General features: G+C 36.1%; 1 protein-coding gene across 2 annotated transcripts in view; it reads right to left on the bottom strand.

Annotated features, from left to right (window-relative positions):
- LOC149834161 (squamosa promoter-binding-like protein 1) overlaps positions 1-20,443 on the bottom strand; it is a 41,177-nt gene that overhangs the window by 9,090 nt on the left and 11,644 nt on the right. For both annotated transcript variants that reach the window (XM_090011262.1, XM_090011261.1), the window contains exon 4: positions 10,785-11,476. In XM_090011262.1, the coding sequence (XP_089867388.1) occupies positions 10,785-11,476 (692 nt within the window). The remainder of the gene's footprint in view (positions 1-10,784; positions 11,477-20,443) is intronic.

The following is a 20,443-nucleotide window of genomic DNA, read 5'->3' as shown; positions in this document are numbered from 1 at the left end:
TATATAAAATACATATTAGATTACATGATTTGATTACATAATTTAACACCCCCCCTCAAACTTAGGGCAGGATGACCGAAAGTTTGTCAAGGAGAAAGTTGAATCACGGAGCACACAATGCTTTGATGAAGAAATCTGTCAACTGATATTCTGAAGTGACATATGGAAGGTCAATGACTCCTTTCAGGTAGGCTTCTCGAACATAGTGACAGTCCATCTCAATGTGCTTAGTCCACTCATGGAAGATATGGTTTTTGGCAATATAAATTGCACTCTTGTTGTCACAACATAGCTTAGTGGGTCATTCTAATGTGATTCTCATGTCTTCTAGTAGCTGATGAATCCATACAATTTTAATGATAGTAGTTGTCATGGCACGATATTCAGCTTCAATTGAGGATAAAGACACTTTCTGTTGTTTCTTGCATCTCCATGAGATCAGCGAGTCTCCTAAAATCACACAAAAACCAGTGGTGGAGTGACGGTTATTTGGGTCACCTCCCTAGTTAGAGTCAGTATAAGCAATTAATTTTAATTCAGAAGAAGAGGATAAGAATACTCTCTTATTTAGTGTACCCTTTATGTATCTTACGACCCGTAAAATGGCACTCATGTGAACCGAAGTTGGTGCACGTTGAAACTGACTTGCAGTATGAACTGCATGAAAAATATATGGTTTAGTAATACTTAGATACATCAATGATCCCACAAGCTGTCTGTAAGGGGTAGGATCAGAAAGAGGACTACCATCATCAATCTTCATCTTAGCTCCCACTATAGCAGGAGTTTCAAAAACCTTATCATCTGTAATATCAGACTTGTCGATAATCTTAGAGGCAAGTTTAGTTTGAGACAAAAAGTACCCTCTATGAGAGTATGCTACTTCAATACCCAGAAAATAAGTTAGAAAACTCAAATCTGACATTTCAAATTTATCTTTCAAAATTGATTTTATGCTTTTAACCCCTTTAGAATCACTACCGGTTATAAGCATATCATCCACATACAAAGGTAAGATTACAATCCCTGCATTGGTTTTTCTAACAAACAAGGCCGTGTCAGTGAAACAGGAAGAAAACCCATTTTCTAACATTACGGAGTTAAATCTATTATACCAAGCCTTGGGGGCTTGTTTTAAACCATAAAGTGTTTTTCAAAGATGAAGCACTTTCCATTTGGGAGTCTTCATTTCAGGTGAAGCATTCATATATACCTATTCATTCAGATCGCCATTTAGGAATGTGCTTTTAACATCCATTTGATAGATGTTTCACTTGTTGATGGAAGCAACGGTGTTGAGACATCGAACAATGACCATTCGGGCTACAGGAACAAAAGTTTCTTCATAGTCAATCCCATATTCTTGACTATATCCCTTTGCAACTAAACGAGCCTTAAATCTCTCAAGGGATTCATCGCTCTTAGTTTTTACCTTAAATACCCATCTACACCCGATTGCTTTCTTACCCTTAGGGAGATCTTGGAACTCCCAAGTTTTGACTCTTCTTAGAGCACAAAGTTCATTATCCATAGCTTCTACCCATTCAGAACATTTTAGTGCTTCCTCAAAATTTTTAGGTTCTACGTAAGAATGAATGACACTAAGACAGACCCTATATTTAGCTGAAAAAGAGTCGTATGAGATAAATCTAAAGGGAGCTTTCTTAGGTCTTTCGGTTCTTCGCAGGTTCTCTTCTCTAGGAGGAACAGGCCTACTGGTGTCATCATATCTTTCAAGAGCACTTTTGAAGGTGTTTTTATCTCTATGAACATAGGTGATGGGATCTCTAGATGATTCCTCATTGATATCTTGATGTGGCGGAGAGAGCGGGTGATAGTTTCCTCGATTTCATTATCACTTGAGTCATTTTGAGTTGACTCATCATCACTTGTATCATCATCTTTAGCTAACAATTCAAACAGAAAGGAATAATCCACATTCTCATTTTGAGTTTTAGGACTTTCAAAACTACTAAGATTTTCCAAAAAAACTCGCATTTCTGGATACATATAATTTGTCATTTCTAATATCATAACACCTAAAACCCTTTTGGGTTTCCGATTAACCAAGAAAGGCACAAGGGCCTTTGGAGAAAGATTATCATTTTTATCCATTAGGACAAAACATTTGCAACCAAAAACCCTTAACCTGCTATAGTCAGGGTTTTTTCGTATAATTTTTCAAAAGGGAAAATTTTGTTTAAATTCTTTGATGAAAATCTATTTATAAGATAGACTGAGGTAAGGGTTGCCTCAGCCCAGAGGTTTTTTGGAATGTTTTGTGAAATAAGTAGAGTTCGAGTTGTTTCAATAATATGCCTATACTTTCGTTCGGCTAATCCGTTTTGTTGAGGAGTTTTTGGGCAAGATTTTTTATGGAGAATACCACAACTTTCAAGATAACTCTTGAATTCATTTGAGAGGTATTCTCCTCCGAAGTCGGATCTAAGAATTTTTAAGTTTTCATTGAATTGATTTAAAAGCATCATATGAAAGGTTTTAAAAGTTGAAAGAACTTCATGTTTATGTTTGAGAAAATATATCCAACAATACCTAGTGTAATCATCAACAAAAATCACATAACATGAGAATCCTCCTTTAGATATCACAGGAGTCGGACCCCATACATCGGAATGAACGATTTCAAAAAGTTTTGTTGTAAACATAGATCTTTGATAAAAGGGTAAACTTTTCATTTTCTCAAGAATACATTCATTACATACAAAATCTCCTTTACAAAGGTGTTTAGCAAAAGGTAAATATGAAATTTTAACAATGTTGGGATGTCCAAGTCTCTTATGCCATACATGAATATCCTTATTTTGGACAAAATTACAAAATTGATTCTTGGGAACTTGAAGAGAGTCAACATAGTAGAGATCTCCTCTCCTAGAGACTTCCCCAATCAACCTCCCGGACTGACGATCCTGTATCCAACATTTATCAAAAGAGAACTTTATATCGCAACCATGGTCCGAGAGTTGAGAAACCGAAAGCAAATTCAAATTTAGTTTTTGTATGAATCTAATTTTTAGAATAAAAAAATCTTGTTTTTCAAAATTGCCTATTCCTTTAATTTCAAGAGATGTTCCATCCGCCGTTGAGACAAAAGATGGAAAAAAGTTTTTAGAATATTCGGAAAGAGAAGAAGCACTTGGGGTCATATGAAATGATGCACCGGAATCTAAACGCCAAGATATCTTATCGGGGGGAGAAGAGGTTGTCATGGCGGCTCTGGAAGTTCCTCACTTGAGAAAAGGTTGAAGAGCTTCCATAATTTGTTGTAAAGAGAAAAACCCATTAGAAGAGGATGGTCGTTCTTCCGGTTGAGATGTGGTAGCCATTGCAAGTAATTTCTTCCATTTTGGGCAAATAGGTTTGATATGCCCTGGTTCTTTACAAAAACGACAAATTAGTTTACTATAGTCTCTCTTTCCATTGTGCCCATTTCTTCCTTGATTTTTATTCTTGAAGTGAGGGGGTTTGTAAGTCCTCACATTGTTACCCGGTCTTGAAACGACATTCACTCCCTCACTCTCTTCTTGTATAGAGGAAGTAGCAAGGATGCTAGGTTTGCTCTTACTAATACCCATACAGATCTCTTCCCCACTCAATTTAGTAATAACATCTTCAATGGAGGGAGACGTGAAAGAAGAAAAAAGAGAGGACCGAATTTGTTCAAATTCGAGTCTAAGACCATTTAGGAAGTTAAAAAAAGATCTTTCTCAAGTTGCTTATGTCTAAACTCGATAGCATCACCACTCCATTTGGGTTCTAGCATAGCAAGCTCGTCCCAAATGGAGGACAATTCGGCAAAGTATTCCCGAATACTCATCTCATTTGGTTGTAGGCTTAATGCCCTATTTTGAAGGTAGTATTTGTGCGATAAATCTCTTGATGTATACATTTTTTCAAGATATAGCCAAGCTTCGAAAGCTTTCTTGAATTTGATGATGTTGGCATTGATCTTAGTTTCAACGGATGAGAAAAACCATGAATAGATCTTGAAGTTCTTCATTTCCCATTCGTCATGTTTCTTTGAGTAATCTTCAAGAGCTCTTTACCTTTCTTCTTCTTCAAGAATCTTTATCTCCTTTTTTCATAATAGTAATTTTTGGTTCGGGTTCCGGTATCGAACCTTGAACATAGCCCCAAAGCCCCTTCCCTTTAACATGGGCTTCCATATTACCGGCCCAAACATGATAGTTTGAACCATTGAGTTTAAACCCAAGGGAGAAGTGGGAGTCTTTTTCGCTCATTAGAGATGATAGAAATACAAAAAGAACACGTACCTCAATAGATTTTTAAGTCTTTCTTAACAAAGAAGACTTCTAAAATATTGGTCGAAGGAAATGATCCACTCCAATCTTCAATGGCTTGAAGGCACGCTTTTCAAGGCACCCAAGAAAGTGGAAAATGCACGAGCTTTCTTCCTAAAACCAAGCCTCTGATACCATGTAAAAGTATCTTTAACAAGATACTATAATCAAGACCCAATGTCCTTGATGGAAGACAAGTGCACTCATGCACAATGAGAACACAAAGAACATTTGTGCACAAAAGCACAAACCAATCAATCTCACAAATGCACTAAGAAAAATGAATAAAAGCTTTATTGAATACTTGGGCTTTGACCCAAAGCCATACTAAAACTCAAGGGGGAATACCCCTATTTATACACAATGAGAAGCCATGGAGGGGCTCCCAATATGATCGTTGGGACCCCTCCAACGGTTATAATTATAACTGTTGGAGGAGGGCCCAACGATCATGTTGGGTGGGCCCCTCCATGCGCCAAAAAGCAAAAAGAAAGAATAAAAAGAGAAAAAAGAACAAAGGAAATAGAAAAAAATAAAAGGGAAAAATTACATACATATTCTAAAGAAGAATATGTGTAAAATGATGAGTATACCCTTACGGCTAAGGTGAAATAAATATATATATTTTATATATATAATAGGTAGATACATATACATATAATATATATATATGTATATATGTATTACCTTATGTAATAACCTCAATTTTTATAATTATTTATTTGAAAATAACAAGTATTTTTCTAATTTTGGGCCTCGGATCCGTTATCGGATCCATAAATAACCCACAAAAGGGTGTCAAATTATACTTATAATAGTAATTTTTAATTAAACAAATAATTAATAGCATTTATAAGAAGAAAAATAAATTAATTTTAGTATATAGGGGGGGTCGGATCCATAGTTGGATCCACCCGGATCCAACTGAGGATCCACTGTGCAGGGGCGAACCAAAACCATTTTTGAAATGGATCTGGTATCGCGGGTCAAGGGCTCGGACCCGGACCCGATGTCACTTATTAAGGGGGGGCGTGAAACAGAAGCCCGATAAACCCTAACAGAAAAAAAAAAAGGAAAGGGGCAAAGAGGGGGGGGTTACGCAGAGCGTAACCGACCTCCCCCCCCATCTCGGCGTGAAAGGGGGGAGGGGTCTTGCCCGATAAGAGGGAGTGGAGAGGGGACCCTCTTCACTCAGCCTCATCTCTATCCCTCGCCTCTCTCTCCACTCAGTCCCTCAATCTCCCTCTCCCTGTCTGCGTGCGCACACCGGAGGAAGAAGAGGTCGCCTGATAGTGCTGCGGCAAACCGCAGCCACCAGTAGCCACCAACAGCCACCAAAGTCTTCCAGCAAGCTCCCTTCTTCACGGCAGCCGCGGGGAGCGACACCAGCCGTCTGCGCCTGCACGTCTCGAGCCTCCGATCGCCGGAAATCTTCAATAAGGTACGGTTCTTCTTCGAACCTGGGTGAGGAATCGAACAGGGGTTCGATTCCATACGTTGATTTGGGGGTTTTTCTTGATAAACCCTAAATACCCAAATCAAATTGATTTGGGGGTTTTCTTAATATGCCCTAAATCTTGAAATCGGAAAACAGTGATCGCATATGCTTATGATAACAGTAATCGTACATGTTATGAAAAAAAAAATATGTTGTTTCATGTTGCAGGACACTAGTGCATTGGTAGGAGGCGACAGGCCCAGCCGACCCAGTCGGCTGGGAGCTGTGTTAGCAGGGCCCCAGCCGACCCAATCGGCTGGGAGCTCTACATCTTGTGGGTCGGGCCATAGCAGGCCCAGCCGACCCAGTCGGCTGGGTGCTGGCCTGTGACTCGTATGAAAAAAAAAAAAGAGGGTTTCCTGTGTGTGCACTTGATCCCCTTTAATGAAAATCTTAGAGATTTTTAACGGGTGTTTCGGTAGATGATGTTTTTGGATGTTGGTATCGTTTATGGAGCTATATAGTCTTTGGATCTGTTTGTTTTACTTGTTTTTCTTCATTTTTGGATTTTCTTGTGGTGTTTAGTATGATTGTATTACGTAAAGAGGTGAATTGCTTAGGAAAAATAAATAGCCTGGACAGAGATTTCTAATTTGGGCGATTCTTCCAAGTTGGTGTTTGTGAAATAGCAAAAAGAATTGTTCTGGGCACATAAACTGTTGGGTTTCAGTGTTGCTATTGAATGGGGAGGAGGTTATGAAGGTTGTCAGAGATCCTAATCAATCAGATTTGGGGGATTTGGTTGCCATTATCAAATTAAAATAAAACTTTATTTGGGGTTTTGTTATCATTGTATGTGCATAGGGAGAGTCATGTATAACCTGACTTGGGTAGGTTACACGATGGGCATTAGGTGCATCATGAAGTTTCTTGTAGACAAAATCTTTTTATGCTATTGGATTAAAATGTTCATATTAAGCCGTGTACATTGATGTGATTGGTGGCTGAATATCATTCCTTCATATTTTGATAAGTATGATAATGTACTGCTATACTTGCTGCTGAATACGCAAAAATTTGAAATCATAACACCCAGACTTATGAAAGGCTGCATGATATAACTGAAATTGGGTATTAGAATGAGAATCTAAAACTGAATGTTGGAATGCCATTACACAGCTCAACGTGTGTTCAGTTTTAAAACTGCATATATTGGCCTGCGTATTTTGCCTTGTATTCTTGTACTGAAATTTCACTAGACTGATAGTTAGTCCGTAACCTGTCATAATGGAGTTTTCACTTGAGTTGAGCTGGAAATCATATGGTCCTTCCACACTCTTGCTTCCTTTATTCTTCTTATCTGTGCTTGATTATTACTAAATTAATGTCTTCATGGCATAGTTATACCTGAAAGGAATCTATAACCTGTTTCATGAGAAGGATGATTTGTTTTGTTCTTGCTGTTTTCATTTGGGGTTATCAAGCCTCCGAAATCTATTTAAAAATTTGTCTTGAAATGTCATATTGTGATGTGCCAAATAGGAGGACAGCATTATTAGGTACACATAGCCGACCTCCATTCTTTTGTATAGTTCCCCATTCATATTCGGTAAACTGGGCACAACTGTTATCATTAGAGAATGGGTTCATTAGTATTTTCTGTTAGGCAATCTATGGACATAAAATGAATAAAATGAAGCATGACTAACTAGTTATACTTGTTAGTAATCATTAATGGGTCAGTGGTGTATAACAGTGCTCATGTTACACTGTTTAGGGAGGATGGATACATGAAACTGAAATTATACATATGGAATGTATCTTGCTTGTATGTCCCTAGCTGAACATTATATTTTTTTGCTAGAATCCATGTGTTATTTAAAAGCTTGTGTATTGGATTGAGAGAAAACACTTGCCGTGGAGGTTATGCTTTCACTAATTGTTATGATTATGGTACGCATGAGCGTGAGCATGATTCAATTATTAGTAAGTCTTCTTGAACATGTACACTTGATTTATGTGTGAAATGGTACATGTACACTCACACACTTAAAGAAACCATGGATTGGTTAAGACCCATATGTGATGTAGGTAACACACACATATTGAAAATGCATATGAATGAATTATGACATGCATATGTTTGGGTTTATATTTGCATGAATATGTATGTTGTTTGGCATTTTGGCTTAGTGTTATAAAGGAAACACTGTTATGGTTTTATTATGTGATGCACCGATGGCCAAATTGGACCATCATCGGCCTGGAGTGTCGTGGGTTGGTTTTCTTTTATTTATGTTTCTAAATGCATCACTTGGCACATTACTACACTGTTCTAGTGGTGGATACGGGCTGGAGTCCCGAATGGGTCCCCGCAAGGGAGGATGCGGATTCTTCACTTTACTTTTGCATATTGTGTTGCAAACTTAAAGAATAAATTAAATAAAAATATAATGAATAAGAACAGTGTAATTTACATTCTGGGATATCTCATCTGGAGTATGAGAATCTTGGATATCCGGTCTTGGGGAGACTGTGAGGATACAAAAACTCCATGTGCGTTGTTGCCCCTGAACCCGATATTGAGGTTCTTCTCCTGGCCACGGTTTTAGGGAGAACCCGCCACTTTACCCGAGAGTGGTGTGTTAGTCATAGCTGTGAGTTTATGGTACCAAGGAAGTGGCACTTGTGGGCGTGGGGTGTCTCTTGTGTCCCCGACATTAGATGTGAAGGTCTAATGTTCCGATGGATGGTGCTGTTTCCTGATATCGGTCGAGGGCTAAGTGGGAACCCAGTAATAAAATACAAATTGTGTGTTAAGCTACCCTGGGAACCTACTTGACCTCGGGGTTTGTACCCGTTTGGTGTATCCGCGGGCCACGGTAATAAAAAAGAGGAACTTAAAAATGTGTGCATTTAATAGGACATGCATATGGAAAGATGGAATTTAAATAAAAGATAACCGAAGAAATCATGCATTGCACATAATCATGCATTTTTCTGTTACGCATTAGATCATGCATGTTCGAATCATTCTTGATATCATGACATCATTTGGTGGTAGCATACGCTTTACTTTATGAAATCATGCGGAAAGGTTTGATCATTTAGTTATTGATATATAACACTGTTTACTGTTCTTGACTGGTGATTAAATGCAATTATTGGTAGTCATGGATATTTAAATGTTGCAAATTTTATATCTGCACTCACTCAAATCACTGCATGAAATCTTATCCATGTTCTTTCTCTCACCTGGTTTCTTTAGAAGTAGTTGTGCTCAGAATTTCGGTTCTGACACCCTACTTTGTTGGTTTTTCACAGGAATTGGGGGACAGTGAAGTTGGACATGCATCTGGGGATGGATGAGAGTCATACTTGAGCTTGACGGATTCAACAGAGGACAGAGTGGCTCTTTCTTTTGTCTTTTAGTTCTTTTAATTTCTGCAATTGCCACTTTACTTTCAGTTGAAGAAAACCTTGTCTTTGAAATTTTCTTACTCATTAATAAAAGAGTTTTAGTTGGTTATTATGGATGATAATTGCAACTTCGTTTGTGGTGTATGGCTATCCAATGGAAAGTGGAACTGTGAGGACCCCAGGTCTTTGGAAAGTTTTCCGCAACTCCTAGAAAAAAAAAATTCCGCATTTTTAAAAGGGTATGGATTGGGGTCGTTACACCTTATATATATAAAATACACATTAGATTACATGATTTGATTACATAATTTAACACAAACATGATGTAATTTTTATTTTTTTGGTAAAAAATTGTTTCAGACATTTTCAGCCATAATGCTTTTAAAGGCCTACGGCTACAAGGGACCTCTTTTCTCCTCCTAAAGCATCCATACAAGTGAAAGAGAAGGTGTACAATCACCAACAACAACAAAATACATCTGTAAATGGTGGAAGTGGTTGTCTTGGGCTACTGATGCAAACATCCATTGCAGATAGGTCTAGTAACCGAGATGAATGAACAAAACATGGGCTGTTCAGGCTCAGCTACTTTGCAGCCAAGTATTGCTCCAAGCTCAGTTCATCTTGCTCGAGCTCGTATGAGACTGAGGGAAACGGGCTGAGCTTGAACTGGCTCATTTAGGTAAAAAAAACCTTTTTCATTTATGGGGTCCATAGTGAGAGCGGAACCCTGAGACTTGTTTCTTACAAGCAAACCCATCAAACAGGATGAAATACCATATCCTTGTGGACATTATATGACACAAATACTATATAAGCTCACCTAAACAAGCCCAGAGGAGCCAAGCTGAGCCAAACACCAATCGTTTGTGCTTGGCTCACATTCACTACACAAGCTGCTCATAGCTTGGCTGGCTGAGCTCATTTGACAAGTCTGAATGAGCTTTATATGAGCCGAACTGCAAGCAACTTTGTTCATTTAGCAGCTCTAATTGTAGATGGCATGATGCTGTTGTGGAAATTATGAAGAGGAAGAAAAGGAGCCTGTGCTGCCAGAAAATACTGATGTCAGATGAAAGATGGAGGCAACGATTTTGAGTGAGCAGCACTGAGTAAATCAAAGAGATGATGGGAGTGACAGTGGACCAGAAAACAGAAGATAAGAAGGGGAGGACTAGGTGGTGAGTAGAAGATACCAGTACCAGGTGGATGATAAGAAAATGAGTTTAGGCTACTAATGCCAAATGGATCGTGTAAGATGTTTGGTGAGGGAGACAGTGGTGGGAAGAAGGGAGGAGATGCAATAAGCGTCCAATAAAAAGAAACAAGTATGAGAAACAAAAACCAAAAGGAAAAGGGAAACACGCATCTATTAAAAAAAATGTTTGGCTATTGTGTGTGTGAACTAATAAAATCCATCCACTAAGGGCTCTCATGCATCAACAGTTATATAATATGTTCATTCAACTAAAGGCACCAAGACAAATTCAGTAAAATTGAAATCACTCCTTTTCTCTGACTACCAAAATGAGAAGTATCAATAGCCATTGCTATAGAAGTGGAATGTTATATATCAATATTAGAAAAGGCCTCAGAAAACTTCGTACCTGAACTTCCCCACTGGAACTGGATGGTGACTTATCCGATATTGAGTCTGAGTTCCCACTCGTTTGTGGACTTACTTGGCCATTGTTCTGGGCTGAAAACAGAGGACAGCCAGAAGAACCAGAATGGATCCTTGCGTTCAACTTTTCTGAACTTGTAGCCGGTGACAACTTATCTGATTCTTCTCTTTCATCCTCGCGCTCAATATATATGCTATTCAGGTCAAAATCATTAAACTTGACATGGGTCCTTTCCCACGTACTGTTATCCTCAATATCTAGTAAAACATCTGGCCGTTTTTGTTTGTCAAGAATTATTGGAAGAGATTCGGGTTTATCATGAGAAACACCAACATGGATTTTACGCGAGTCCCCTGCTGCTCTTAGATTGAAATGTCCTGATTGACCACCCCTCATTGCAGCAGAATCTTGAATAGCAGTAGCTGCAGGTACCGCTTTTGCAGAGTCCAAAAGCTCAGATGATCCAGGAGCAGTAAAACATTTAAGAGAGTTGGAAAGAAGGCCAGGCAACCCTTGAGAAGATGTCCCATTAGAGGGTTCAGCACTTTGCGTGGATTGGAGTGACCGAACAAGTTCAGGCAACTCTACTTGTGAAGAATTACCAGCAGAACCAGTAAGCATCCTCAGAAGTTGAAACACAACGTCTTCATCATTTTTCTGGTCTGACTTGTTTGCTACAATTCCAGAAAGACAGATTCAATACCTTATATAAGAAAAATACAAGTTTGTTTTCATTACAAGCTCTCTTGTGCTCTCTTGTTTTCTGCTTTTCTCTCTTATTTGAGTGATTTTTCTTTGGGCAAGGGATCTTTTTTATCAGTTTAAAACCATGTGTGTGGTGAATTATGCGAACCCATTGTAGCTGATTGTGTTGTTTGTAGTTTTACAACCATTTGTGAGGTGAGGTGTGTGCACCTCTTGTGGTTGTAGTTGTTGTTTATTATCAGTTTAGATAGCCAGTTAGGCTGGTGCATGGTCACTGGCATGGTTCTTGCTGACATTAGTTTTTTTATCATTTGTCCTATGCATTGATACGCTTGGATTTTGATGTTGAGTTGGATCCATGGAGGTCAATCAGGCGATTGCTTGTGTTGCACATATCATGTCTTTTCTTATGATGTAAAATTCATCGTATGTGGGATTCCTAAAATCTCTTCATGTATTTTCTAATCCTTTTCGCTTTCTTTTTGTCCCTTTATGGGAAAATGATATTATTTTTTTGAAAACTCCATTAGCATGCATTGTGCATTACCATGTGCTTTGGTTGCATAGATTGACATATATTTATATTTATTTCATATTGATATTGTTGTTGAAATCTATATTATTGTGATTCTTTTGAGCCTTTGCATTTCTTTGAGACATTGAAGTATTGGTTTTATACACATGATGTTTGGTTATTGGCATTTCAATATTGTTGTTTACAATTATTGATGATTTATATCTTCGTATGAACTGTCCATCTGTCATTGATGTATTGTTTGAGCATGTTTGCTTCTTGATAGTCTATATCAGTGTTATCAAAAACGCGCCTTGAGGCACAAAAGGCGTGCCTCGCCTTGAAGCGCGGCCCTCTGTACCTCAAGGCGCAAGCCTGAGGCACAATTTTTTTTTTACAACAAGACTTCTGAGACATAATCAAAAAGATTTTTGTAGGTTAGTCTCATATATTTTTCAGTTATTTCAGTTATGTAATCAGTTTCTTAGTATATTACTATATTTTAACTTTTGTTGGTTAATCTCGTATATTTTTCAGTTATTCCAGTCATGTAATTAGTTTCTTAATATATTTTAACTTTTGTTGGTTAATCTCATATATTTTCGAGTTATGTAATCAGTTTTTTAGTTACTTTTAAATGTTAATATCATATTTTTTAGAATAATCTCATATATTTTAACGTTTGTAGGTTAATCTCATATATTTTTCAGTTATTTCAGTTATGTAATCAGTTTCTTAATATATTTTAACTTTTGTTGGTTAATCTCATATATTTTCCAGTTATGTAATCAGTTTTTAGTTACTTTTATATGTTAATCTCATATTTTTTAGAATAATCTCATATATTTTAACTTTTGTAGGTTAATCTCATATATTTTAACTTTTGTAGGTTAATCTCATATATTTTCCAGTTATTTCAGTTATGTAATCAGTTTCTTAGTATATTTTAACTTTTGTTGGTTAATCTCATATATTTTCCAGTTATGTAATCAGTTTTTTAGTTACTTTTATATGTTAATCTCATATTTTTTAGAATAATCTCATATATTTTAATTTTTGTTGGTTAATCTCATATATTTTCCAGTTATGTAAACGGTTTCTTAGTATATTTTTTCTTTTATTGGTTAATCTTATATATTTTTCAGTTATGTAATCATATTTTTAGTTACTTTTATATATTAATCTCATATTTTTTAGAATAATCTCATATATTTTAACTTTTGTAGGTTAATCTCATATATTTTCCAGTTATTTCAGTTATGTAATAAGTTTCTTAGTATATTTTAACTTTTTTGGTTAACCACATATATTTTCCAATTATATAATCAGTTTTTAGTTACTTTTATATGTTAATCTCATATTTTTTAGTACTTATTTGAGATTTTTTATTTCTTATTGGTTGTTATTTCATCAATAAAGCATTTCTTTATTTCTTTATATTTTTAGATATTTTTTATAATTTTTTTAAAGTTTTCAAAAAAAAATTGAGGCTTACGATTTACGCCTCACCTCCTATGTCACACGGACTCAGCTAAGGAGGCGCCGCACCCGAGTCGACACGCCCCGACACGGGTGAGCTTCGGACTCGGCTCGGACTCGGTCAACGCCGAGTCGGACTCGGTCAACGAGTCGAGGCCGAGTCCGTCCACTTTTTGGATTCAGTCAACTTTGACCGAGTCTATTTTTGTCCATTTTTAGGACAAAAATGTATAAAAACTAAAAAAATTATCTTTTATATTTTTTTAAAAATATATATACTTTTAGAACCCAAACTGCACAGTCTTCACCAGACTGTGCTCTGCACAGTCTTTACCAAGACTGCGTCTTTACCAGACTGTGCTCTGCACAGTCTTTACCAAGACTGTGTCTTTACCAGACTGTGCTCAGCACAGTCTTTACCAAGACTGTACTCAGTACAGTCTTGGTCTTAGATATATTTTTTTAAATATATATATATATATACCCGTGTCCCCGTGTCCAAATTTTTTGAAATTGAGCCGCACCTGCACCTGCACCCATGTGACATAGCTCACCTCGGTTTTTGGTGGAGCGCCTCGCTACGCCTCAACGCTTTTCACAACACTGGTCTATATTAACAACTAATTATAATTTTGGTCCCCAGTAATTTAATATTTTGTTTTACCTTTGGAGATATGATCTTGTGAATATAGGTATTTGTCTTATCGAGTTTTTGAGAAATGGTTTCAATGTTATCTTAGTATTTCGTAGTTCTTATTTAATGGGTCATCATATTTCTTAATTACTTCAAAATATTTTGAATTAAGTTTACTAGTGTATCTTTCTTTTAAACTGTTAACTCTTGTTTCAATGATTATTAAAAAAGTTTTTGAAATATTTTTAAATAGTTTTTTTTCCTTTTCTCGTCATTGTTTGAATGATTATTGTATTTTCTTGTATTTTGGTATGTTTAATTATCGGCTCTTCATATATATATATATATATATATATATATATATATATATATATATATACATCTAATATTATAATTATTTATTTTATTTTAATATATATATATATATACACATTGTGTTATAATCCCTTTGTTGCAGTTGTTGCAGTTGTTGCTTTGTGTTACTTCCTCATTGCTGCAACTAAGGAAAGTCATATATTGAGCCAAAGTACCATGGACATTTGAAGATTAAAGTGCTCGGAATTCTAATGATAACTGAAGTTTGAAGAAGCCTTGGAACTTGAAGATTTCATTTTGAATATTATTTATGGAGGCATTTGAAGACCTTTTCTTATTTTGTTTTTGCAAACTTTTGGTTTTTCACCGTAAGTTTGAGGAGAGGTGTTAAGATAAATATAATATTATGGTTTAGTTACCGAGGTATACTTATCGGTGTTGCCTTTGTATTTGTTATTCTTTGTATCTTTTTTGTTTTCTAGGTATACCAAGGTATGCCTATTAGGTATTTAGTATTTAGATTAAGTATAAATAAATGTATACTTGTAAGGTTAGAATAGGTATATTTTTAATTTGTATTTATATGTTTTATTTTTTAGTGATTATTTAATAACTAATATTTTTGTAATTTTATTTTTGTTAAAACTGTTTTGATCAAGCTAGCTATCAGGACCAATGTTGTAAGTATTATACCGTGCGTATGATACATACCGTAACTATGGCCTAACTTGATATGATACGCACATATCGACTGTATTGTACGGTACAAGTCTATATTGTACCGTATAGCATGATACAAAGTATATTGTACGATACGTGTCTGGCGCACTTTAAAAGAGCTGAAACTCAATCTTTTTTAATTTTGGGTTTTAAAGACCTCCTTATGGTCGATTCTCTCATTTGTTTAGAGGCCTTTAGAGGAAAACTCACTCACCCTAAGAGGCGTGAGAGCGATTTAGGAGCCGATTCGTGCTCAAAGGAGAGGGTTTTTGCGAAATTCTCATGTAAGAGTGCACTTCCATCATTTTTTCACTAAGGGAGTGGGCTAAGGTAACAAATTCGCATTCTTTGCTTCCCATTGAATCGTTTTGGGGGAAGATGGCATCAAATGATCCGGCATGGCAATGAAGCACTCAAGTAATGAGTAAAAACTGATTGAAAATCGAGTCCAACTATTGTCATTATATTATTTCAGTTGGTATCTCTTAGTTTAAGCATCATTTAGCCAGGACACATCACAATGTTGTCCGCTGCATATCAAGGGATTTGTCACATGTCGTAAAATGGCAATCCCAACAATTGCTTACTAATCTAAGAGAAAAAATACACGAAAAAGATGAGTGAGACAAAAATGAGGTATACGCAACCCTATGAGGATGTGTATGATGATGAACTCCCTACTTTTGATCCTACAACCCCTAGCATAACATAAGAGAAGAAAAAAAAAAGAAAATGATGATGATGATTGAGGTTATATTTTAAAAAAACTTGGTAAAATAACACATAAGTATTCATAAACTTAGTTATTTTGTTTTTATTTATGTAATATGAAAGTATGAGTCTTGTAGCATGTTCTTAATTGCAAGATATTTAATATTTTGCATTGTTGTGAGATATGCATGCAATATTATTCATATTAGTTGATGTTTGATGATGCCTTATGCAGCTCGTAGAGATAAATGCTTCATATGTGATTTTATGATTGTATTTTGTGCAATTCATTATTGTTTTATGTGTTATGATTTTTAAAGATTTTTTGCTAATTTTTTTATTTTTTTAGAATTTTTGAAAAAAAAATATTAAAATTTATGATTTTTTTATGATATGCTACGATACATATCTAACTTTGGGCCCGACCAATATGGGTAACGATACACTACTTACAACCTTGATCAGGACTATGCCTAACGACTAGTTGGAGGAGGTCCATCTAACCGTTAGGCTAGTTACTCCTTTTCTCTTTCTCACTCCCTTATATAAAGGGTGTGTATGTGTATGCTTAAGTGAGAGAGGATGGATGTATATTGAGTGTGTATGCATGGGTGTTGTAGTGGGGTTTTTCTTGTATATTTTTTGTGTTTATTTCACATCAAGAAAATATTTAGCTTTTTATATCTTGTTTCTTCTCTTGTATTTGCATGGCTTATTATATCTAGCCAAATGCATATTTATAATGCATTTGGATTTTGTCTATGTTATGTTTAGTTTCGTGTGTCTTGGGTTCCGTACCATTTCGTGACAAATATATATAGTTTACAGCTGCATATGTTCAGTGCTTTAAGGGGGAAAACAATAACAAATGGATATAGCTCCCGTCAAAAGGAAAAGATCTAACAGATTGGTTGGTTCTTTGGTTGCTTTCTTGTAAAATGCAGTAATATCCACCCTCTTGGCGGAAGACTGCGCTTGACGAAGGACCAGGACCTGATGTTGATCCTGAATGTCCTGATTGGAACATGGTTGAATGCTACCTTTCAGAGAAAATGTTTGTTCTGTGATGACTGAAGCTGAATGTTTAGGAAAAGGTTTGGACAAGATTTCTGGTTGTTCTTCTTCATCCTCGATTAACAAGTTCTTGTCAATATAGTCCTGAATGATGTTCTTAAGGATAAAGCAGTGCTCGGTGTCGTGCCCCACAGTCCGGTGAAATTTGCAGAATTTGTCAGTCGATTTGCTCATAGCGACGGGGGGATCTGCCACTTTGGGGAGTTTTATCATTCCCTTTGACATCATATAATCCAAGATGTCTTCACGGGACTGCTCTAGAGCTGTGAACTCTCGATTGAACCTATCTTTCTCTCTACTTTGGAATTTTTCCTTTTAGAAAATAAAACACGTTATTCTCATATTAATGTGCTTCTTACTGATTGAATTCTTATTTTTCTTAAGAACAGTTTTTCTTTATTGCATAGTTTGGTTTTCTGCATCGGGTCTGCAGGTTATTATTATTAAAAAAAAAAGGCAACAAAGTTCTCTGAAATTCAAATATTTGTTCTAAATTTTTTATTTTGTTTGCTCTAAAGTGAATTTTCTTTCCGGTCTCTTAATCTTCCTAGTTTTTGCTTCCTATCGACTATGAATTCATTTTCTTCTTCTCAATCTGGCCTTTCTTCCAACTTTCTCAGTCAGCTTGTGTCTGAGAAATCATCCCATTCATAAGAAGTCAGGATCTTTCTGGGCATCTGGATGACTCTGTTCCTGTTCCTCCAGAGTTCATATCACAAGAAGGAAAGAATAGGGAGGGTGACACTTCAATTACTTTTGTTCGAAATTCAAAGTATATATCTTGGATGAAGTGAGATCAGGCTTTGGTTGCCTACATCACTTTCACTCTATCACAGGAGGTACTTGTGGCAATCCCAGATGACTGCTCAGCTATGCAGTTATGGCATCGTTCTGTTCAGACGTATTCTCAAGTTTCTCAGGCTAGAGTTTTATTTTTAAAGAAAGAGTTTCAAATGTTGAGAAAGGACTCCATGACTGTCATGGAGTACTTAAACAAAATGAAGACTATCACGGATTAGTTGGTCATCGTGGGTTGTGTGGTCAATGACAAAGATATGTTGCAACAAACTTTGAGTGGGCTGGGACCCGATTATCACATGATGGTTACTTCTTTGCTATGTTTGCCAGACTTACCTACATTTGAAGACCTTCGGGATAAGCTCTTACAGTATGAGATGACTTTGAAGGGATTCTCTGAAGGTATTCACAACCCCATTGGAGCACACAACGTTCTTGCCACGGGAGTTACCTATGGTCGAGGACGTGGCAGGTACGAATCTCGAAAAAGGGAAGGTCAAGAGAGGAATGGACAAGGAGCTCATGGAATATTACCCACTCCTAGTATACCTCCTAATCTGCAAAGGCAAAGGACAATACCTGCTTTCTCTACAACAAAAGGGGGCACATCAAGGCAAATTGTTGTTTTAACCCGCAAAATAGAGGAAAACAATTAGAGACAAGAAAGGAAACAAATACATTAAAGAATAGTGAAGTTAAAGAGTTGTTATTATCTGCATTGGTTGAATTGAATATCAAACAGAATGATCAAGGCACTTGGTATGTTGATTCTGGTGCAGCCACTCATATCGATGGTGATGCTGGTAAGCTCCTAAATCTTGTTCCTTATATTAGCAGAAATAATATAGTCACTGGAGATGAGTCTCATTACCATATTTCGCACATTGGAAATTTTGTAATTCCTATATTCAACTCTTCTCTTGCCCTTTCAAATGTCATTCATGCTCCTAATATCAAGAAAAATATTGTTTTTGTCTCTAAGCTTGTTGATGATATTAATGTTTTAGTTGAGTTTACTCCTTTTTTTGTTCATGTTAAGGACCTTCACACGAGAAAAACGTTCGTTGAAGGAAAACAAGGGAATATGTACGTGTTCCAAGAGAATCCTTTCTCTCGTGTTCAACCTGATGATTCCATCTTGAAGCTCACATCATCATTTTCAGTTCCTCCTGAGAGTGCTTTTAATATTTCTAAATGTACTGAGCCGAATCTTTGGCATGGTCGTCTGGGTCATTGTAGTAGTCGCTTGATTGATAAGCTTGTTTCAAGTAGTCTTATTCCCAAGTCAAGTCTAAATTTAAGTGTTGATAATAAAAAATGTTCTAGTTGTCTTCAATGTAAGAGTCATGTTTTTCCATTTCATTCCATTAATAAAAGAGCTTCAAGACTATTTGAAATTATATGTTCTAATGTTTGGGGTCTGGCTTCAGTTTCTTCCATGTCTCGCACTAGATATTATCTCATTTTTGTTAATAGTTATTCTCGATATACATGGATCTTCTTTATGAAAAGTAAATCTGAAACCTTTAAGTTGTTTCAGAATTTTCATTCCTTTGTTCAAAATCAATTCTATGAGAATATTATTTGTTTCCAATGTAATGGAGGGGGTGAATTCTCTTCAAATGACTATTAATTTCCTCCAGACAAATGGAATAAGTAGGTTAGTATCTTGCCCTCATACACCTCAACAAAATGGGATTGTTGAACGAAAGCATCGCCATATTGTCGAGAGTGTAATGAGCATGATGCATGATAATAATTGTTAAAATGTATCATTCGACAATTGTAATATTATATATATTTTATATATATAAAGGATAATACATATTCATATACGGTATATATGCATATGTATTATCCTAATTATATATATAAAATATATATTTATCTATTTATAGGCATAGGGGTAGTTTAGACATTTCACAATTTTTACGCATATTCCATTTGGAATATGTTTGTAATTTTATTTTTAATTTTCTTTTTTTATTTTTCCCTTTTTTGTGGTTTGCGCCACCTAGGGAGGCTCCCCAAAGAGTCGTTGGGGAGCCCCCAACGGTCACAAATGTGACAGTTGAGGGCTCCCAACGACTCCTTTGGGAGCCCCCTTGGTGGCCCCTCTCTTGTGTTATAAATAGGGGTCTCCCCCTTTGTATTCTTTACTCCTTGGAGGAGCTTATGCTCCATTGTATGGGGTTTATACCCCCTTCTTCCTTCTTCTTCAATAATATTCAACTTGTGACTTTATGTCATATTTTTGCCCCTTGTGTGGGTTTATGTGTTAGCACATTATGTGCTTGTGTTGTTCCCTTTAATGGGTTTATTCGCACTTCATGTGCATGTGGTATGGGTTCTTTACTGAACCTAATGTATTCAAAGCCACTTTCTAACATGGTATCAGAGCAAGGTTGAGATCGAGTTGCTCTTTGGTGCATCGGGAAGCGTGGTATTCAAGAAATTTTTAAAGAAAAATGGTGAAGTATTTATTTCTCTCTCTTTTATTTCTTAAAGTTATTAGGTATGCATTCTATTTCTTTAAGTATTGTATGAAGAATTTAATATGTTTTTTTATGTGTATTCTTTGTCATTATGTCTTTTTATAAAAATTTGAGTTACTTGATACTCTATTGAATCTTTTTCGTATACATACTTTTTCGTATGTTTTTCTTTGAAAAAATTGAAAATGATAACTTG

This window comes from Nuphar pumila, chromosome 6 (assembly GCF_984573655.1).
Source record: "Nuphar pumila chromosome 6, dmNupPumi1.hap1.1, whole genome shotgun sequence".
NCBI classification, from domain to species: domain Eukaryota; kingdom Viridiplantae; phylum Streptophyta; class Magnoliopsida; order Nymphaeales; family Nymphaeaceae; genus Nuphar; species Nuphar pumila.
The sequence above is the reverse complement of the archived record's forward strand: the minus strand, read 5'-3'. Positions and strand labels throughout refer to the sequence as shown.